At 40.1% G+C, this 22,971-nt stretch overlaps 1 protein-coding gene across 1 annotated transcript in view; it reads left to right on the top strand.

The window, feature by feature from the left end:
• Positions 1-20,636, top strand: part of SCIN (scinderin) — a 47,715-nt gene extending 27,079 nt beyond the window's left edge. The window contains exons 5-16 of the mRNA XM_062605092.1: positions 4,499-4,591; positions 7,108-7,240; positions 9,022-9,110; positions 9,310-9,525; positions 10,625-10,746; positions 10,935-11,025; positions 13,493-13,663; positions 14,166-14,343; positions 14,814-14,935; positions 16,660-16,737; positions 17,941-18,001; positions 18,976-20,636. Of these exons, the coding sequence (XP_062461076.1) occupies positions 4,499-4,591; positions 7,108-7,240; positions 9,022-9,110; positions 9,310-9,525; positions 10,625-10,746; positions 10,935-11,025; positions 13,493-13,663; positions 14,166-14,343; positions 14,814-14,935; positions 16,660-16,737; positions 17,941-18,001; positions 18,976-19,109 (1,488 nt within the window). The 3' untranslated portion in view covers positions 19,110-20,636. The remainder of the gene's footprint in view (positions 1-4,498; positions 4,592-7,107; positions 7,241-9,021; positions 9,111-9,309; positions 9,526-10,624; positions 10,747-10,934; positions 11,026-13,492; positions 13,664-14,165; positions 14,344-14,813; positions 14,936-16,659; positions 16,738-17,940; positions 18,002-18,975) is intronic.
• The last annotated feature ends 2,335 nt before the right edge of the window (positions 20,637-22,971 follow it).

Below are 22,971 nucleotides of genomic sequence, written 5' to 3'. Positions count from 1 at the left end.
AATTACCCCAGACAGATATGCAAAGTTGCAAATATTGCATGAAAAGCTGCCAAGGACTAATGCCCTATTTTTAGGAAGTTAAGCGTAGAGATATGAATAAAATTGTGATTTGCATTTGAAATTCCCGAGAAAACAGAAGCTGGCTAAAAATGTAGGCCATAATTTAAGTGTCAAAAGTGCCATGAGCAACTGATGTGTTTTGCTATTTCATAGCAATCTGGATGCATACAAATCAGGTTTAGACCTTAATACTAGGAAGTCTTTTTGATGAATTACATGGTAACCCCCTCAAAATTAACAGCATGCTGGAACTATTTGTTAGTATAAACCATAATTTTTGTCCACTGCTCAGTACCTAATGGCTGTTTCCATCTTATTTTCAATCTCTGTTCAGGCAGGTGGGAGGTCTTCTGCTCAAGGTGAGCATGTAATGACATCTGTTGTGGCTGGAATCACTAGTGAGAGGCAATTTCAGGCAGAAATCCTGCTAGCTACCTGGGAGCAGTTTAGTGAAAGGGCATTTTTTTTCCTGTTGGGAGTGTAATTTTTTCAGTCTATGAATGAGTGAAAAGAGTTCCAGGTTACAGTAACCAGTGAAATAAGCATATTCAGCTATTCATAATCTGACCAATGTCAAAAGTTGTTTGTGAGTGGACCAGAATATCCTCTGCAGTGGTTGTGCTCTGGCAGGAGAGCCACAAAGCCAAAATGATTAGAAATGAAACTGCCCAGTTACTTCAGCAGCAAAGTCCTAAAGACACCTTTGCCCAATGAGCACCACCAATGTCTGCTCTGGTAGCCAGGGTCAGCCAGGTTGTTACTAGCTTGCATCATGTTCATCCTTTCCTCTCTCTACTGGATTAATCTTTTACAGACCACTGCAGTAGATACTGGAGGCAGTATTAATTTCAGAGAGACATTCCTTGTAATATTCTGCTCTGCTTTGAAGGTTAATAAAAACCTAAGCGTTTGTCTGCCATTGAGTCCATGCTGTGCCTGTGGTTCAGGCCTATTGACCTGCACTGAGGGTTTATATTCCATCACAGCCTACATGTGTACCTTGAGTTTGTGGGAGCAGGATATACTTGCTTATGTCAGAGGTTGCTAGAGAGTAAATGATAACCTACTAATCTTGATTGTTTCCCGAAAGTATTAAGTAATAAAATATCAGGACCACAAGACAGCTTTAAGCTATGTAAATGTCTTGCTTTTCTTTCTATTGCTCTTAGCATATAAAGAGGGGAATTCAAGGTTTTTGAGATCTGGCATTTGGGATCACAGCCACAACAAATAGTTTAGTTTCAGACTGAGGAACCTAACCCAAACTGTGTATAGTAAGAAGAAACACAAACACAGTGCTAGTGTACAGAACTTAAACTCTACCAAACTGGATTTCTCTCTTAATTAACCTTCACCTGACACGTTCTTTAAGTATTGTTTTCCAAGTTGGATTTTCAGCCTCACTGAAGTCTTTAAACTTGTTCCTCCCATTAAGTCAATATCAATTGGTTTAGATGCAGAACTGGCTTCTCCAGTTACGAAGACAATGTTTACTAAATTTCTTCTTTTGATGGGTTTATTTTAAATTATTTACCTTGTCACATTCCTACAGATTAGAAACCTTTTGTCTGTGATTTTTTTTTTTTTTTTGTTGTTCTTTTTAAGGTCAACTAAGTAGAATTTCACGTGTCAGTAAAAGGTTTGCCTCCATATTTTGCACTACTTCTCTGGGGGGTGCAAATACTTATAGAGAAGAGATTGTGCACATGAGAATAAGAAAGGGGATTATGGTTATGCAGGCAGGATAAGGTATATGGCACTTACCACAAGATAGGAGTGAATTTGGGCACTTGTAGAGAATCTGATGTTCTTTTGATTTTCACTATGATATTCTTGCACCAGCCAAGGAGTGTAAACGTAAAGTTTAACAAAACTTAAAGAACCAAAGCTTTGACAGTTAATGCAGATTGATTTTCTTTTATCCCTCCGCCTTCAGACAAGATCTTTGGCATTCCAAAGCTCTCATTGAGAGGTAAGCTGGTGTTAGACGATAGCCATGTAAGGCAAGGTGGGCTCTGCCGTAGCCAGCTGTGGGCATGTCTTAGTCTGAAGCAGCTGTGGAGCTGATTAAGCCTTAAGTGGTTAAACAACATTGCATACACCATGAGGTTAGAGTGTGCACACTGGTGGCCACTGCAGAATAGCAGCAGTTGTGCGCCTTGCTGAGGCCAGAGTTGCTCATGCTTTTCTCCAGGACAAACCTGCATGCAAGAAGCAATGGTGGGGAGAGGATAAGCATCATTCTGTGGTGGAGCAACAGAGAGTGAGGGTTGAATTCAACATCTTTGTTGGTGACATAGACAGTGGGATTGAGTGCGCCCTCAGATGACACCAAGCTGTGTGGTTCGGTTGATACGCTGGAGGGAAGGAATGCCATCCAGAGGGACATGCTTGTGAGGTGGGCTGATGCCAACCTCATGAGGTTTAACCACGCCAAGTGCAAGAGTTGGAGCAATCCCAGGCACAGCTACAGGTTGGGCAGAGAAGAGATTCAGAGCAGTCCTGTGGAGAAGGACTTGGGGGTGTTGAGAAAATGAACATGAGCAGGCTTCAGTGTGCGCTCGCAGCCCAGAAAGCCAACCGTATCCTGGGCTGCATCAAAAGGAGCGTGACCAGCAGGTCAAAGGAGGTGATCCTGCCCCTCTACTCTGCTCTTGTGAGACCTCACTTGGAGTATTGTGTGCAGTTCTGGTGTCCTCAACATAAAAAGGACATGGAACTGTTGGAACAAGTCCAGAGGAGGCCACAATGATGATCAGGGGACTGGAGCACCTCCCATATGAAGATAGGCTGAGAAAGTTGGGGCTGTTCAGCCTGGAGAAGAGAAGGCTGCTTGGAGACCCCATAGCAGCCTTCCAGTATCTGAAGGGGGCCTATAGGGATGCTGGGGATGGATTCTTCATTAGGGACTGTAGTGACAGGACAAGGGGTAATGGGTTCAAACTTAAACAGGGGAAGTTTAGATTGGATATAAGGAAGAAATTCTTTCCTGTTAGGGTGGTGAGGCACTGGAATGGGTTGCCTAGGGAGGTTGTGAATGCTCCACCCCTGGCAGTGTTCAAGACCAGGCTGGATGAGGCCTTGGGTGATATGGTTTAGTGTGAGGTGTCCCTGCCCATGACAGGGGGGGTTTGAACTAGATGATCTTAAGGTCCTTTCCAACCCTAACTATTCTATGATTCTAAGATTGACACCTTAATCTGTCAATGACAGGTAAGGTGAAGTGATATGAAGAGTCTGTGGTTTGGAAATCAGCAGCTGTGAACAAAGATGCTAAAGCCAAAGAATGAAGATGAGGCATGGGTATCCTTTCAGGGCCCCTAATTATTCTTTAGATTATTTCTACTCTAAATAATCTTTAGCACTCCAGCAGTAAAGGATAATAATTGATGATTTTTAAAGTGGTTTCAAACCTGTGTCTGCACTTGTGTATTTATGAGAGGTGTGGTTTGCAGTTGCCAAGACGGTTGGACTGTGTAGCTAGGCTGTTTTGTATCCCCAAAAGAGCACTGCTATTTTCAGGTGTGTAGGATGGATTCGTGGGTCTGAGTTCTTGGTAAGTTTGCGAGTCTAGGTTTCTAATGTCAGAGCAGCCCAGAGGAGCCACCCCAGAGCTCTCAGTGTTCTGGATTGTAAGGTGTAAAGACCCAGTGGAGCAGCCTGAATGTCTGTATAGGGAGAATTATATGAGCAAGGTCCTGTGTATACACCTACCCTGGGATTTGTGTGAAATGAAGAGTATATGTAGATAAGAGTCAGAAGACTCAATGTCTTTTAAACTGTTTCTTGGTTTAAGTCATCTTGCTGAAAAGCTTTGGGAGTCTTTGATTATAGTCTCAGCTGGCAGGATTTGTTTTCTTTTTATGCATCACCTGAGGATTATCTGTACAATGGTGAGGTGCCCTGGAAAGCTGCAGCTCAGCCAGCCATATGCTTAGGTAATAATACAATCCAATTCCAGCACAGCAGTTAGCTGTTGTTCAATACACACTTGGTAATCTTCATGTAAAATTATCAACTGTCGTACCCCCCACACATATGTGTGACTGTGTGTGGACTCAGCTGCAGCACAGAAGTTTGTCTTAGAAGGAGGAAGGACACCTTCTCTGGAAGGCATCTCTTTGGGGCAGAATTTAACTTCTTTTTTCAGCATAAATTGCTTTTTTAAGTACAGATTTTTCCCTTCTGTGCTCTGTGTCCTCCTCCAGTCTCTAAGACAAACTGCCTGAAATTAATACATGTTGGAAATGATGTAAGTTTTTCCTAGCAATGCAAAAGCATTGATGAACAAATCATCCATGAGTTTGGATTTAGACTGGATTACATGTAAACATAATGCAGTTTAATTAGTTAGTGGAACAACCATTACAGTGTTTGGGTATTTATACTATAGCATCTACTCTCTCTTCACTGAATTTGTTCTTCTTTTGTTGAACAGGTTTTAGGGAGCAAGCCAGAGCTTCCCGAGTGTGATGATAATGAAGATGAGCTAGCCGATATTACAAACAGGAGAAGTGCTAAACTATATATGGTACGTAATTTATTTGCTTATTTAAGTTAGGTACACTCTACAGTATTCATGCATTCATTTGTTCCTCATGCATGGAGTTGTGGCTTCAGTTACAGAACTGCCTTTAGGTCAGTTGATTTGCAGCCAATGGACAAGTTTCTCAAGGGATGTCAATCAAGACAGCCCAGATAATTTCAGGAGAAAAAAAAAAAAGGATTATATCCTATTTATTCAGGAAACAAGCTAAGCATCGCCTATGAGGCGCTCAGTTCAGGTCAAAGAAGAATTAGCTGGTCTTAAACTATACTTTGTGTCTTCTTGATTTTAACAGTGAGAGTTTTGGTAAGCATACGTGATTAAGTTATTCTTCACAAAGTTTGAAAGCTGGACAGTTGTGTTATATTTTATTGATAAATCCAAAGGAATTTGAACGTAAACCTTCTTTCTTTTCCAATGCCCTTTTCTTCCTTCCTCACCTGCAATAGCTTAACACTGACTAGGACTGCGTCGCTGCCAGAAAAAAATTGAGTCCATTTAAATCAGTAGGAATTTCATGATTGTAGTCTGTAAAGCTAATTATTTCCCTCACATCATGCTAGGTGTACTGCTCTTCCCTAGAAGAGGCATGGAATTTGTTCTTCGAGCTAGCAGTACAATATCTTACCTGTATACAAAGCTACACTACTATTAAAAAAAACAACCAAAAAAACCCCCAAACCAAACTATCCAAACTGTTTCCAGGCCTGTATTTTTATTTTATTTTATTTTATTTTATTTTATTTTATTTTATTTTCCCCGTAGCTTCTCTTTCTTTCATATTCTCCCACTTGAGAAAAGAAGTAAGAAAGTACTTGGAAAAGGGGATAGCTATACAATAGCTATAAACACATATCTATAACAATAGCTATAAAACACGTTATCCTCCCTCCTCCCAATAAGAAAAGAGTATTTTATCCTGAAGACTGCACAAAGAGTATTTATTTTAAAAGCTCTCATTAGCATGAAGGTCTGGACCTTTCTCTTCAGTATTGTGTGCTCTGGCTCAAGCAGTGAGGGTGCCTTTTGTGGCGGAAAAGTCTTTCACTGGCATACAGTGTACTTTTTTGTCTTCACCACAGTCACCTAAGAGCAAGGATTTGGTCAACAAGTGGCAACACTGACAGAACTAAGTGCTGCTGTATCCCCATGTGTATGACTTTTAGGTGCCATATACAGTAGCTTTGAGGCTGCTGTGAAGTATGAGAGATGGTGAGTCCTTTCCTCTGCAGCTACTGCATCCCACAGGCTTCAGTAGGATAAAGCCACCTCTCTCCCTGCCTATAGCATGGTTCTTCCCCTACCCACATGTGGTGCAGAGGTTTACAAGAAGCCTGTATGAGGCGATCGTTACAAGGCCATTTTTAGTCCTTGTGGTCTATGTGCTGTGTTTAGTTCCCATTAATCATTCCATTCTTGCCAAAAAATCTGGCACATATTTAAATTTGTAGGAAGGTTTGGGGCAGGAGGAAGAGAAAAGCCTGCAGGTATGATCAGGACCACTGTAGTAAGACAAGACTAAAGAAAAATGCTTGCAGTAAATTTTGGAATCCTAGGAGCTCTCAGAAAATTCTGTGAATATTTAATAAATTCCTCTAACCATACCTTGTCCTGCTAATGGAGCTCTGTTAGCTAAATTTAAATGTGCTGCAATAAAACATCAAGTGTCAAAGTCAGGAGGCAGGCCTACAGGAAGCCTCACGATAGGTATAATAGTTGATTTTTATTTGTTGTATGCAGTTGCAGTTGCCATCTTGTGCTTCCATAACACACAAGGTAAGATATAGTGGTATATTTATAATTTATACTTACTAATTAAAAGGAAATAAAGACTTCTAGAAAAGTTATTACAAGAGTCATAATAACTTCTTTTTAGTAGTAATAATTGATCTTTTCATCATACAGGACAGAATTTTAGAAGGTTTTAAAAATCTACATGAACGTACAGTAGTTGTAGAGATTACGAAACAGATTCTGTAACAAGTCTTATATTACAATTTCCAGTTAGCAAATTATATATCGTAAATATAGGTATTTATTGTTAATAACAGTGTAGGAGTATTTTGTTACAATTTCAAATGTTCAGCATGTATGTGTACTTTTGGCTTCATGCAGGTTGCTTGGTAGCAGAAGATGACACTTAGGGACTCCACTAGTTCAGCTGAGCATATACGAGAGGCTGGAGAAAGTACAGATTTTTAACTGTCAGGTGTTCACCGAAGGAGCAGTTGAATTGCAAGGGGAAATAAACAGATTTCTTTTAAGAAGTTAGACAGGAATCCAACAAACTCACTAAAATTAATACTACATCTCCCTCTATTGGATGTAAGATGAAATGAAACAGAAGTATCATCAGCCTGCCTTACTTTCCAGCAGCACACAAATTTCATCTAGCCATTTATATAGGAATGGCAGCTGATCATTATAGTAATTTTGGGAGCCAAAATTAACTTGGAAATAAAAGTCAGAGTTGCTCTAAATTTGAAATGTTTGCTTCTTAGGTGTCAGATGCAAGTGGATCCATGAAAGTGTCCCTGGTAGCAGAGGAAAACCCCTTCTCCATGGCTATGCTTTTGTCTGAGGAGTGTTTCATTTTGGACAATGGTGCTGCAAGGAAGATCTTTGTGTGGAAAGGTAAGAGATCACTTCTCTTGCAAATGCAGAAGCTACACAGATATATCTAAGGAGTCGACACAACACCCTGGGGACACTAGCAATAATTTAATATTGGCTGGACACAGCACCCTGCACACAGTCTTCCTTGGTGTAGGTGCAGTTCCTTGGTGGACACGGATTGCTCATTTGGGTAACAGCCTCCAGATTAAGTCTTGTCTAAGGATCCTGGTTATTTCTGAGGTACTTGTAAGCCTGGGTGCCTAAGTGCTTATCTAAGTGGCAGTTACAAAGCAAACATAAAGAATTCTACAAATTCTATATACTGTTATCAAATCCCTATCTTCTGGAACAAAATCTGAACACATAAATTTTGATAATGGGTGGATTCCATACATTGCTCCACAGAAGTGTGACATTGCAAGATGAGTGTCTCAGGCAACAACTAAAAGCATAAGCTTGCACATACTTTGATGCTTCTTTTTGTCTTGTGAATATTTCTCTGCAGTATCATGAATGCTTGTAGGAGTGTCTGAAGTTACTTTGACTGAACATTTCCCAGGAGAATACTACTAATGAGGAATTAGGTCTGTACACCTTGTAGCTGGATTGTTGTGGTGCTGCCATTGCCTCCAGTGCTGAGTATCTCCCCTTTTTCATCTGAGACACTGTATTAATTATTCTGTGGCATTTGCATTTTTTTTTTTTTATCATGTGAATAGCAAATAATTAATCAATGCATTGGTCAAACTGCTGGAGTCAGTTCAGGAAGCAGTGTAAGCATTTTTGTTGAAACTTCATTTGCAGTTAGGGAAGCATCCTTTAAGTGAGAATGTTTTGGGAGCATTATGCTCAGATGGCCTAACGTCTACTTGATCCCTGGTTTTTACTCTCTACCTGACAGCTTCAAGAAGAACCAAGCCAATAGGATCAGGCATAAAATAAATAAAATACTATTTAGGCCCTTTGAATGTGAACCTATTTGCTCCTCCGTGCATCCTCACTGTGCTACTGTTGGTAAAAATAATGTGTAACAATAATGACTCACATTAGTCTATGAGTCTCACCCTTTCACTGGGAGGCTGCAGTTATCATCTCTGCTGGAAATCTTCAGACCACTAAGCTGAGGAGTGTGAATTGCTTTTCTAATAATCTCATTCAGAATGGAATACAATGAATAGCTCATAAGAGCATCTTATTAGACTAAGAGGTCTTTGCAGTATAGTAATTGACAGCCAGCTGGGACACAGACCTGATAGACAATATCATCCCACAGAGGTTTCCCCAGATGTCTGACACTGAGCAAGGCTGAAAAAGGAGCAATGGGTTGGGAAGGGCAGTGGAAATTGCACAGCCCAGCCAGACAAAGTGGGAGTTGCCTCTACTCAGACTGTGGGAGTGCCTGAAGAGGTAAAGGCAGTTCTGGACAGCAGCTTTATTTACCACATTGCAGCCCAGTAAGGAGCATATTCAGAGAAAAGCACCGGGGTGTTCTTGTACCTTGAACCAAGCAGATATTTTGAACAGCATTATTTTGGTAGAGGCCCACACTAGAAGAAAAAAATAAAATAATTATAATGTCCCCATTTTTATTTTTATTTTAGCTGTTTTCAAAGCCGCTGTTTTGGCCATTCAGCTTACATGTGAGTCTTCTTGCTCATGCTATGTCCAGCATTTGTGTTTGTTCAAGGCTGAGGCAAGAGCAATGTCAGATAGAACCTGGCTCAAGGGCATCTTGTTTTTGCAGGATCTGTGAGCTCATTACGCTTTCCCATGTATTGTTATCCTTCTGTTTTAACCAGGCAAAGATGCTAACCCACAAGAGAGGAAAGCTGCCATGAAGAATGCTGAACAATTCATACAGCAGATGAATTATCCTGCCAACACACAGGTGCGATCTATTTATAAGATGATACCAGGAAAACATGAGCTCTGTTCAAAACTTTGGTTTTAAATCAGCAAAAAATATTTTAAGGGCTGGTAAGACATAAGGGCAATATTTCACTAACAAGTAACTCAGAAAAGTTTCTATTTGAGTAACTGTGTCAGTTTTGTTTTCCTTCCATTTCATGTGTCTTGCTTCATTTCAGATTCAAGTCTTTCCAGAAGGAGGTGAAACGCCAATTTTCAAACAATTTTTTAAAGACTGGAAGGATAAAGATCAAAGTGATGGCTTTGGCAAAGTGTATGTCACAGAGAGAGTGGCTAAAATTGAGCAGGTTGAATTTGATGCTACCAAGTTACATGAGTCTCCACAAATGGCTGCCCAGCACAACATGGTAGATGATGGTTCAGGGAAAGTAGAGGTAATTTTTGTGTTGTGTTAAATTGTATCCCACCTACCCAGTGTAGTTTGTTAAGTGTAATGGGATAGGCTGCTACACTATGTTTTCCCATTTACACTGTTGTATAGAGTAATGCTACATTAGTGGCAGTGTTACTTCTATCATCAGAAAAGATACTTGGAAGTAGAAATTGAATCTCTACACAATACCTGTTAAAGATGTACTTTGAATATGATCCTTAGCCTAAGGAAAGACTTCTGGCTTATATCAGCTTGAAATCTGGAATGGGAAGACTTGCCCTTGGAGTCAAAAAATTCAATTCTGTGTCTTTATGTATGTATCCAGTCTGCTTTCTAGAAGAACCTTCTTTGTCCCTATTATGTTTCTCAGGTAGCCTGGATTTGGAGAGAAAAAATGACTGTACAGTCTTTCTAAATCTATCCATATCCCACTGCAGGAATATCTTTGGATTACACAGGGCTGGTTTGCCATTTTAGCAACACAGCCTCTTGAATACAGGCCTGCATGTTAGGATTACAGAAGAAAAAGAAGAGATAAATACCTACAGTCTCATTGCTATGTTTTCTAGGTTTCTAACATCATACTTGAGATGGTCCGTAGGCTTAAGCCAAAGCAGCTTTGATCTGCAGCATTTTTTGATTTATAATTTTAGTAGTATGTTTTTGGAGAACAGTTGTTAACTGAACTGGGCTGTAATGAATCAAATAGGAAGAAATCTGCATAACAGTGTGCTCTCTGCAGTGTGTCTCTCCCAAATGATATGGTAGTACTGTGATGAATCACAGTGTTGTGCCATTCATGTCATATTGTCATCTTAAGATCTTCAAGTAAGTTCAACATAGCATTATGAGATGATCATGTGGCATTAAAGCATCAGACAAAGAAAAGTGTACAGCATTGGCTTGTTGATGGTCTTTATTCATTCATTGAGTGGGTGCAGGGTGTATAGATCTACTTCATGAAGAATCCTTCCTGGTTTTATTCCATAACACTTTGGAACAGAAACAAAGATCACTCAAAGGGATGACACAGTGAATTGCTTCTTGCAGAGTCTCAGGATGAAGTGCAGCATACTCCAGTGATATCTCTGTTTCCCCAGATCTGGCGTGTCGAAAGCAGTGGCAGGGTTCCTGTGGGACCTGAGACTTATGGACAGTTCTATGGTGGCGACTGCTACATTGTCCTCTACACTTACCCTAAAGGACAGATCATCTACACATGGTGTGTTTGGTTGGCTTTGCACAAACCTCCAGAATGTGGATATTATTTTATGCTGACTTTATGTTCTTTTCAGTAGAACCACATGTAAATGCAAGATTGTTTACTGTGCATTTGTTATGCAGTATAAGCTCTGAATCATTTTGAAACTGGACTTAACCACTGTCTTTCTCTTTGTCTTTCTCTCTTAGGCAAGGAGCCCATGCTACAAAAGATGAACTGACTGCATCTGCATTTCTGACTGTTCAGCTGGATCGGTTATTGAATGGTCAGGCTGTGCAGGTTAGTGTCTTTTGGATAAAATTCAATACAGCATGCAAAATATAACAATTTTTATAAGAACTGAAAGGAGGAGGTAGTGTTTGAAGACTGGGAAAGTTAGCTGCTCGTGATCTGTATAAGCCAAACACCATGGGCTCCCTTTAAAGTCACTGGAGGTTCCCCATTTGAATCATTCTTTCTGAATGTAGATATTCAGAAGAACACAGATAGAACACAGCCTAAAACTGCCTTTTCTTTCCTTTGACTTTCACTGTCTAAAAATTAGGTTTTAGTCCTGCCTAGACTTACAGATGCTGTACATGGTAAGCAGAGACCAGATAAGATCCTCCCAGAGCATCTCCCCTGAAGCAGGTGTCTAACAGGGTGAAACCCCTGTGGGAGCTCTCCTGTCTCCTTTTGATTATGGAGGAAGCTGTCATGGTTAGCCCAGACAGGACCCCTGACTTTTAGCGGGCCAAAACTGGGAGATATGAAAGCCACATGATGCTGAGCAGCCTGGTCTAGTGGAAGGTGTCCCAGCCCATGGCAGGGGGTTTGGAACTAGATGATCTTTAAGGTCGCTTCCAAACCTCAGCATTCTATGATTCTATGATATGATGAACTGTGTGACAGCATCTGGCTTGTGCCTGCCTTACTGAGGAACATAACTTGGGTTTTCCCATCCTGTAGTGCTTGCAGCTCCATGAAAGCAGGACACACACCCTCACTTGCAGAAGTGGGGTGTGCAAGGCAAGGTGCAGGACACTGACAGCTAACAGGTGTGAGGCGATAAGCTAGTCCTAACATGACTAGGGTGTGTGATGTTCTTTCATCACTGCTGAGGAGTGGTGAGTAAGTGGAGAGGTGAGAGGTCTCCTCTTTTCACAGGAAAGCCAGAGCTGTAAGAGAACAAGGGACAGAGATTTTCTAGGCAGTCAGAGAATTCTGTGATTGCCATTTTTTAATTACCAAAGTAAAAGGCTTCTCCCACCCACTAAGGTACAGTTAATCTAGATGGCAGACTATGCTTTTAACCATTAATCAGTAATGATTTATGATTGAAATTATATTAAGGAAGGGTTAGAACACTTCTAAGCAATTACTGCTTGAAATATTCCTAACACAAGTTCTATATTTGGACAGAGTCCAGCACAGTGTGGGCCAGCCTCATACCTAAGGCCAGTACTAATACTACAGTACTAATAATATTACTACTCTCAACTGCAATAGTAATGTGCTTAAAAACTCTCTATTAAAACTGAAGGAGATCCATCTCGGCGCAATGGACACAATACTTTAAAGCACTTTTAGCCTAAAATAAATTTAGGAATGTATATATGTGTGTATATATACATTCAAATATGTGTGCATTTGTATGCATGTACATGGCTACCTAGATTATATTGCCTGTGCTTAACGTCTGTATTAGCATTATTTGAAGAGTTTAAATGTACTACTTTGTGGTCACTAGATGGCATTACAGTACAAATGACTAAAAAAAGTCATTTTTCCCTATTTGTTTTGCAAGAGTATGTTTCCTTCAGCTTTTTTTGTTGGCTTGTTTTGTTTTGTTTGGTGATTAGGTTTTTTCCCCATCTGTAAAATCCTGCTGCAGTTTGGCATACACACAACTGTATGTGTTCCAGGGTATCCTCAACAGGCAGCTGTTGTGGTCTCTGCAGTAGAAACACTTGCTCCTGCTGCCCAGCATGACCACTGCTGCCTCAAGCCTCACCAGGCAGGGCTAAGGGGCTGGAGCTGTCCAATTCTCCTCTGTTGGGTATGCAGCATGCCTCGTTCCCTTTTTCCTCTTTCTTTCCAGGAGTGAAAGGCAGGTAGTCGTAGCCCTCCACCTTGACAGGTGGCACTGATACAAAGGAAGAATAAATAGTTGTCTACAAATGACTTTTATCATACATTAACCTAAAAATATCTATTCTTCATAGCTCAATGTTTTTTTTTTTGAGATTGAAATAACATCTTTTGCGTCTCTAATATAAGTTCATTTTTGTCGTCTACGTTATCTGCAAGATAGATTTATGCTCATCTTTTTCACCCTCTTGCAGATAAAATACACATAGAAATAATGAACAGGATGAATACTCTTTCTGTTCTGCTTAAATACAAGGCACCTAAACTTCCATGATAGTTCTTCAGTCACTCTATAAAATGCTATGAAATGACAATTCTTTTGAAAAAGAGTAATTTTCTCATTACAGTAGATAGCAGCCATTTTAATCAGCTAAACGTTATGTTAGAAGGTTGAATCTTGTCTTTGTGTCAGCATGATTGACAAAAAAGTCTCACAAATGCTCTAACTTTAATGTGTCTGGAACTATATCTTTAGGTTTTCTCTGCTTGCCACTTCTCCCTCATGCTAACAAACTTCACGTTATTGGCTAACATCCCCCGCGCTATTCAACAAAGACCAAAAATAACTACCTGTGTCCTTTTATTTCTTTTATTGCATTTCTTTATGTATGTACAGATCCGAGTCAGCCAAGGCAAAGAGCCTGCACATTTACTGAGCTTGTTCAAAAACAAACCACTTATTGTCTACAAGGATGGGACATCCAGGAACGAAGGTCAGAAACCTGCTCCACTGACACGACTCTTCCAAATCCGCAGGAACCTTGCAGCTATTACTAGGATTGCAGAGGTAAGGTCACCTGCTAGATGAATCAACTGTTCTCCATGGGAAATGGTATAGCTGCCATAGCCTCTCTGACTAATCTTGTTGGGTAGTCACATCTAGTAGGAATGCAGAATTCCAAATCAAATCCACTGCCCTAAGTGAACAATCCATGTAATAAATCAAAGAGAATATGCTGTAACTTGGTGCAACCAATCTACAGCTTTCAGAGGAAACTGTAAGAAAACGTGTAGTGAAGAGTCAGCTGATAAAGAATAGATAAGAATCAGCAACCCTTATGAGACAGTTTTTCTCACTGCCAAACAGTCCTAAGTTTTGCCCTTCAAGCAGGCTCCCTGTCTCAGGTTAGGTTCTGTAACTTATATCAGTATAAACCTAGGGAAAATTTGAAGGAAAAAAGCATAGCTGATTAAGATCTACCTACACAGTTTATATAAGCATGCAAAATAGTGATTACCTTATTTGAAAATATGGAGAATTAAACAGTTTTTTTTTTTTTTTGATCTAGGTTGATGTTGATGCAATGTCTCTAAACTCTAATGATGTCTTTGTTCTGAAACTGCCAAACAACTCTGGCTACACCTGGGTAGGAAAAGGCTCAAGCAAAGAAGAGGAACATGGAGCTCAATACATTGCCAGCATTCTTAATTGCCAGACTGCTAAGATTAATGAAGGCCAGGAACCTGGTTAGTATGAGGCCACATGGTTGCTAATAGGTAGCTAAGAATACAGAGCACTGCATGGAAATACAGCCTAAATAGGGTTTTGTGATTATATATATTTTGTAGCCAGAACTATATGCTCACTTTTTCCATTTTAAAATCCAACCTGACATTTACTATGGAGATCCATCCAGAACTGGCCCAGTGTGATGCCCTGGAAGTCTGCAGGACAGTAGTAGGAGCTGCAGAGGAATGTGGTCCTTTCTTTACTGCAAGTGCCTAGGAGGGGAGAAGGACATAGTGCATCGTTCTTTCTAGGTCTGCAAGTGATATTTTCATTACTATTTTGACAAACTGTGGGAAGAACTATAGGAAAATGTACTCATCTTTGAGACAGCACAGATATTGTTTGGGGATTCTTGAAATGTATCTAACAAGCTAAACCATCAAATATTAAATCCACTGCTGAATAAATTATATACTGTGTATTTCAGAGGAATTCTGGAAAGCACTGGGAGGTAAAAAAAAGTACCAGACGTCATCACAACTCTTGACAAAGGCTGGAGATCACCCCCCTCGCCTGTATGGTTGTTCTAACAAGACTGGTAGATTTATTGTGAGTATATGAGGGATACTTTCTTCTCTGTTTAATTGTATAGTTTCTGGTATATTTTGCTTTGGGAATCATCAGACATTAAATGAATCTGGAGATCTGGCTTAGTTAGCTGTGCTTAACAAGAGCTGGAGAATTGATATTTCATGCTTTAAATCAATCCAAATGCAATGGATGGACAGAATGATGAATAATGAAGTCTGCGCACAGAGCCTGCTCCAGCCAGGGACTAGAGGCCTGCAGATGAAAAATGATGAGGTATTTGCCCAGTTGAAAGCAATAGTGTTCTGGCAGACCATTGCCAGACTGCTTTCACTGAGAAAGGTCAGTGCCTTGCCCCTTAATGTGTTTGATAGTGGTGGTGAGGAAATGTTCCTTGCCAAAAATCTCTAGCAGTCTGAATTTTTCCATAGAGATTTAAGACATGAAATTACGTGTCTGAGGTATAAACCTATGCTTAAGAGGTAGGAAGACCTAGTTCCTTAGCAGAAATACCCCAAAGTGGGCACTGTGTATTAAGCCTGTGATTCAGGCTTTATTACTATATTCTGGGAGGGCAACACTGTGTCACTGTCTGGCACAGTTCTACTAATTTTTAGGGAGGGGACATAGTTTGCCACCATCTCTGCAGTCTCCTTAAAACACAGCCCATTCATTTGAAGAGGGATAAAACAAATAGGAACTTTTAATAAGGATTACTTTTTAATAAAAGTAGTGAAGTGTATTCTTCTAACAAAGCTTCTAAAACACTCCTCTGAAATACAGGAACAAAGCTCTCTGTAAATAGTGCTCTGGCAGCTATGCACTTGTTTGGTTTTCGTTTTAAATTCCCTCCAAATTCTGTGAAATCCCCTCTTTCCTGAAGCATTTCTTTAGTTAACAGAATCATCACTGTTAGAGCTCACCAGAAGAGGTAGGTCAGATCACTCTGACCTGGCACTGTAACACAGGGTGGAGAAAAGGAGTGTCTTTTGCACCATCTGCTCACCGTCTCTTCAGCACTCCTACATGACCAAGCATAGCCACACCCTTGACAGTCCTTTAAAAGTAGAGGGCTGACCACTAGCTACATTGCTATCTCTCCTTCTCACACAGAACAGTACTAAACTGCTTTCCTATCTGCCTGCACATCCTTGGAAGAAGCAAACAGTCTGCCTTTCCTCTGGGGACTAAGCCTTGAGATGCCTTAGTCAACTGTAATATCCCACTGTCAAGTGACTGGAAAACTTGCTTGGGTGTGTATTTCATCACTGAGCTCACCCTTTGCAGACCAGTGCAGTTTCTTTACCTTATTAATGAATGTAAGCTGCAGGAATACCTCAGCTGGGATCAGCTGATTGATTTGCTTGGTACAAGGTGCTCTATGGGAATTTCCCTGTCGCTGCCTTCTGTCAGACCTCAGTCCCAACTTAACAACAGTCAGAATTGCAATGTAAACCTCTGCCCCTCTTGAGGATATCCTATCAATCCTGACAAACTTTGAGCTGATTTTATAGGATATGCAATTATGTGATCTGTTTCCTTTCAGAAAAACACCCTTGACACATTCATCAAATCAGTTTAGGGCTTGATCCTTTAGGAGCAAAAAGAATTGTGCAACAGCTTCTAGCCTTACCCTCTTAAAAGTATCTTTGGTCTGTGCAAAATCAGAAGATCTTGATAAATTATGAAAAAAAAAAACAAAAACCAAACCAAAAACCCAAACCAAAGCATAATGTCCTTTTCAGATTGAGGAGGTCCCAGGAGAATTCACTCAGGACGATTTGGCTGAAGATGATGTTATGTTGCTGGATGCTTGGGAGCAGGTAAGCTGTGTCCTTGACCACTGCTTTTCATGGTAACGAGGATAATTTATTCCTTACCACTTAGATCATAAGATGGGAAGAAAAATAATCTTTTGAGAATGGAAAAGGGTTTGTTTTCTTTAAATTATACCAAAGGGAGCTGTATTTTTTGAGCTACATGATGTGCTAGGGTGAACACACACGAGTGATTTTCCAAGCATCATGTAGGATCATGGCAGGCACTCCCCATTAAAACCAATGGATGCTGAAAGAGTATGAGCCCCTGAAAGGCTCTCAATAATGTTCTTGATTTTATCAATAAAGTTTACTGATTTTTAAAACAGAAAGTTATTGCATAAAAGGTATTCGGAAGCCACAAAATCCATTTAGCAGCAGCACCTACAAAAGGTTTTATTAGAGAAGGGGGCAAAGTCTAAACCCTTACACAGTTTTCTTCAGACAAACTGCATGGAGGTTGGCAAAAACAATCTGTCATTTTCACAGGTTCACTGAAAACTGAGACTGCTGAGAGCTTTTTGGATGACTTGTAAACTTACTTGGGGGTGCAATAAAGCACATCTGTTTCTTACAGTATATTCTCTACCCTTCCTCTTTCCTTGGAGGAAAGTGGGGAGGAAGCCACAGATCCCATACTTTATTTGTGTTCTTCAGCCTAATCCTTAAGGAAGAAAAGGCTGAGGTTTTTGGAAATGAGAAGGAATGTCCAAGGTTCATGTATAAAACAGTGATGGGACAAGGTGGGTGGAAGAGCTGGATGGAAAGTAGTTGGGACGTAGTGACTCAGGTAAGAAGGAAGGAAGTCTGAGACACATAGTTGGTCTCCAAAAGGATCCTTGGCAGGAAAAAACCCCAACCAACCAACCAACTACGTGGGGACTGCAGACTAAGGCTTCTGATTTCCTTGCAAGACTAACTCTACCCTCTGAAATCTCACCACTTTTTTGACACTGGAAATATGGACCTTTATGCACTGTGGTGAAGGGAACTCTAATTACATTTTCTGTGGATTTTGGAGGATAGAACTACGATCTCTTGCACAAGGGAAAAAATAATATCAGTTGTGGTTTGTGACAGCTGTATTTCTGTGCAGTCTTTTTATAGTGTATATTCTTTCTCCTGGTGGAATCAATTGTTTTGTACTTTACCTGCTGTACACAACATCCTTGTAACAACATGGGAGCTATCTCTTTCCTCTGCTTGCAGGTTTTTGTCTGGATTGGGAAGGATGCTAATGAAACTGAGCGACAGGAATCCGTTAAATCTGGTAAATCAAATCAATTTGGAAGAATTTTGAGTGAAGTAGCATCAATATTACTTAAAGAAGTGAAAAAGATGATTTAGAAGAAATCTAATTATGTTTACAGTGTTTAAAGGAGTTACTGAGCTTATTAGGATTTAATCCTGAAGAAAATTATTTTCTCCTTCAAATGTGCTTTAAAACTAATTTTATCTTTATTATCTGTAAGCATATGAAGGATAAAATTAATCAAGATAGTATTATTAGGCTGCAGAGCTTTTTAAAGAATATATAGGAGAGCTCCATGAAAAGAAACTGCACTGAGAAGAGAAAGAATTGAAAAGGAGATACCTATTGAGCTGTGCCCTACACTAATTTATACAGTCAAAGGCATGCCAATAAATCCTCAAGTCCTTCCCCTGCCACTGTTCACTGAATTTAAATTAGGAGGAGGAAATTCCAACTACAGAACAAAGCATGACAAGTCATATGGAATGCACCTCCTTGGAAAATCATATATTCTCTCTGGTGTGATTTCACATAGCTGAGCTCTTCTGACAAAGTTTGTGCTAAAAAACACTTGCAGGTATTTCCCTGGAGCATCTGGGGTTACCTGACTGTGTTTCTGAACTGTGTGGATGTCATCTTGTGATGTTAGGGGAAACTATACTGGCTTTTACATAAGCAAAGCAGGAATGAAGCTTGTGCATCTACACAGCACTAGCAGTGTTTTTTTTTCTCCTATTCAGGAGCCAAAACCCAGGTGTATGGCAATGAACTGATCAAAGCAACAATCCCTCTGTTTCAACCTTGTGGAAAATTCCTTCACTGGCAGCTGGGAGAAATCAGCAATTACCTGAACATTTAATTGCCTTTGAAATAATTTAATTGAATACTGTGTTATAGTAGCCCTGGGTTCTTTCACTAGGGCTTTTAATGTGTTTCTTATACCAAAGGAATGAACTAATATATTATATGTTATATTTCCTCTCTGGTTTTAGCCAAACGCTATATTGAAACAGATCCTTCTGGCAGAGATAAGAGGACCTCCATTGTCATTGTGAAGCAGGGGCATGAACCCCCAACATTCACAGGCTGGTTCCTGGCATGGGACTCCAACAAGTGGAAGAACTGATCTATCCAAGGAGGCTCCAGCTTCAAGCCAAAGAATGATCAGAGCCCAGTTACTTTCTGGCATCTTTAAGCATAAGCTTATGCAACAATACGACACCCCTGTTGATATGCTTTCCTGAGCTTTGGTGTCTTTCTGTGGATAAGGTAGAAATTGTTAGCACTGGAAAGGATAAATAATAATTGAAAACTCGTCAAATGGGGTGAGTGGAGGTTTTCTTGTAAATGTGGAAAGTGCTGCCAATGCTTTGTTTAAGCTATTGATTCTTCAAACAGAAACTGTGGGTTAGTTTATTTTAATGGGCTAAAATGGGCTACAATTTGCCTTCACTTGAAAATCTAAACTAATCTAAATTAATGTCACAGAAATTCCTTTAGAAAGAGGTCAGCATAACAGTGTGCAGAATTTGGCCTGATAAAGCATTAATTCTACATCTTTTGCAAGGTTAGGACTAGACCTGGTTTACTTATTAGGCCAAAGTATTGCCACACTCAGGTAAAATTTCAGATGATGCCTGATCCAGAGGGGGAGATGTGTCTTACAGGGGACAAATAAGGGGTGGGTATTTTGAGAAAGCTGTACTTGACATGTTTGTCTTTTTAGTACATATATATATATTTGGAGCTTTGGACCTAATGGCTGTAAGAATATGAAGTCAACGAAGGGGATTTTTAGGGACTGTCTAGCTCATTATAGTGAATTTCTTTAGATTATCTCTGGGAACCACCTCCAGCTCCAGCAGGTCTTTTTAACCAAAGCTCTTAAACACATTCCTAGAGCACTAGTGCTTTTATGTGGAAGCAGAAGAAGTGAGAGCTTCAAAACACGTACTCTGCCTTAACCACACTGAACTTAAGCCATACTTTGTCTCAGTTGCTTTACTCAGCAGTACTCAGTACTTTTCCAGCATGCAGACTGCTCACCTTGTCAGGTGCAGGATGTGTTTCTAAGTACATCAAGCATGAGGAAAACCCTTGTTCCAATAGCGTTCCACATCCTGGGAATTTGGAGTGTGAGTACACACCGTAGAATATAGACTTTTCTCTCAGATAGTTTTTTGGGCTTTTTTTATTCTGGTGAATTTAAGAGTACATTTTCAAAATGGTTTTTATTTGTAATTTAGTCAAAAGAGTCTACATAAGGACAAGTGGGAAAAAAATTCTGCTTAAAATCTTTAGCGCTGCCATAACTTACCCTATAATGCTTGTTTTAAACAACAGTTTGTACAGTTTTATATCATGTCAGTGTGGCTTATTAGTGAAGGCATTTCAGTGGTTTTATTACTCTTGTAAGTTAGGGTGGAAAGTGAAATTTAAGACATTTTTGTATTTTAACATCATTGATTTTGAATCTGGGTAATGCAAAAGACTGAATTTAGTCTGAGCTTATAATCAATGACAAAAGAATTGTGAAGCTAAGAGATCAATTACAGGAGTTTGTTAGCTTTAAACATTTGTCTAAATTTCTGCTTATATAACTGGGCTGTATCTGAGCACATTTTCATTTAAAATAAAATTACAAAAAGCAGTATTCTGTTTGCTAAGCTGATCTTCCTCTCTCTCACATCTCGTTGCTTCCATTGATACCTAGCAAAACTTCCTAAAAATCCTAGCAGGTACCTTCCTTTTTAGATGGACCATGCAGTGAGAAGTTATTTGGTTTCACTTTGATGCTATTTTACCCAATGTAGTCTTAACTCTTCCCAACAACTACAAATGTACAAATGTGAGTGAAAATCATAGGACTGGGTGCTTGTTACCTTGGGATTTCACCTTTAAGAAAAACTACCATTGTTGCTATAAAACTCTGGCTTTGTAACTTTCTGCTTGCAAAAATGATTGTCTATGAGAATATTTGATAAACCAGGAGGAAATAGGTGTATGTCTGTTTTTAAAGGATAGGTCTTACTTTATGTTTGTGAGAGTGGATAAGATGTCCTGCTGCTGCTGAAGGAACACAGACTTTTTCTGTTCCTCAGCTACTGCACTTCATGCAGCCACTGGGCAGCCTGTAATTATCTGATGGTTGTATTTGAGATATACATATGATTCTTCTCATTTTTTAAAAGTAACAGTTATAGTAGCTTCTTAATCAAGGATTAGACAAGATTTGCCCTCCTTGTACATAACCATCTTCTGGAACACTGTGGGCTCTGAACTGACGCAGTCTGCCAGCATATTCTGCAGCACTGTGAAAGACTTTTCAGTTCACTCACACAAGACAGAAAAGCTTTTGTGGTCTCCTGGCCTGGGCATTTGAGTTTACAATACATTGTACTGGCACGTTGATTACTGATGTTGAGAAGAGCATTGAAAGCTCATAATGGACCAGTGTTCTGCACTGGGCTTTAAGCACAACAGCTGCTAGCAACATTGTTCTTGGGTTTACTTGCTACAGAGGAAGTTTATTTTTCATACATATATGTGCAGTACACATAAAGATGTATTTCTTTCTCTCTCTGAAGGAGGAGAGGGAGAACAGACGGGATGGACTATGAGTGCTTGGAATTATTAAAGATTAAGCTGTTTTCAAGAAAATATTAAAGCATATAACTTTACAAATACATATAGCAAACCTATCTCCCTTTTTCAGAATAAATGAAAAGTACAGATGTATAAATCTCAGTCAAGAATAAGCTATTTCTTGCATCATCATCACACAGTAATAATATATATCCACTCTATTTGTAATGGCAAAATTAAACCCTGAGTTAGCAGTTTCATTATGCTACCAAACAGCAAGCATTCATATATTCTGGGAGGAGTGGCTGACACGCCAGAAGGCTGTGCTGCCATCCAGCGAGACCTGGACAGGCTGGAGAGTTGGGCAGGGAATAACGGGATGAAATATAACAAGGGAAAGTGTAGAGTCCTGCATCTGGGCAGGAACAACCCCAGGTTCCAGTATAGGTTGGGGAACGACCTGCTAGAGAGCAGTGTAGGGGAGAGGGACCTGGGGGTCCTAGTGGACGACAGGATGACCATGAGCCAACACTGTGCCCTTGTGGCTAAGAAGGCCAATGGCATCCTGGGATGTATTAGAAGGGCGGTGGTTAGTAGGTTGAGAGAGGTCCTCCTTCCCCTCTACTCTGCCCTGGTGAGACCCCATCTGTAATATTGTGTCCATTTTTGGTCCACTCAGTTCAAGAAGGACAGGGAGCTGCTGGATAGAGTCCAGCGCAGGGCAACCAAGATGATTAAGGGAGTGGAGCATCTCCCTTATGAGGAAAGACTGAGGGAGCTGGGTCTTTATAGTTTAGAGAAGAGGAGACTTTATAAGCGTCTATAAATATATAAAGGGGGAGTGTCACGAGGATGGAGCCAGGCTCTACTCAGTGGCAAACAATGATAGGACAAGGGGTAATGGGTGCAAACTGGAACACAAGAGGTTCCACTTAAACTTGAGAAGGAACTTCTTCTCAGTGAGGGTGACGGAACACTGGAACAGGCTGCCCAGGGAGGTTGTGGAGTCTCCTTCCCTGGAGACATTCAAAGCCCGCCTGGACACATTCCTGTGTAACGTTATCTAGGTGTTCCTGCTCTGGCAGGGGGATTGGACTAGATGATCTTTTGAGGTCCCTTCCAATCTCCAGCATACTGTGATACTGTGATACTGTGATTCTCTTGATTGTAAATGCAGCATCATTTTTCCTCTTTGTTTTACAGAATTCCATTGCAGCACAAAAATATTAGGACTCCTTGGAAACAACAGGACATTGTAATACTATATAGTATTGGTAGTTTACATAAAATATCATAATGTTAAAATATAACTACAGATTGTACACAGGAGAGGAGCCAGCCTCTGGAATCACTGCTTTAATATCCATTTTGACCACAGCACAAAGTACTATCCAGCATCAGAT

The sequence above is a fragment of the Pezoporus occidentalis genome, unplaced genomic scaffold, assembly GCF_034315485.1.
Source record: "Pezoporus occidentalis ecotype Australia unplaced genomic scaffold, CSIRO_AGI_Poc_V1 ctg9, whole genome shotgun sequence".
NCBI lineage: Eukaryota > Metazoa > Chordata > Aves > Psittaciformes > Psittacidae > Pezoporus > Pezoporus occidentalis.
This window is presented reverse-complemented; position numbering and strand designations above follow the sequence as displayed.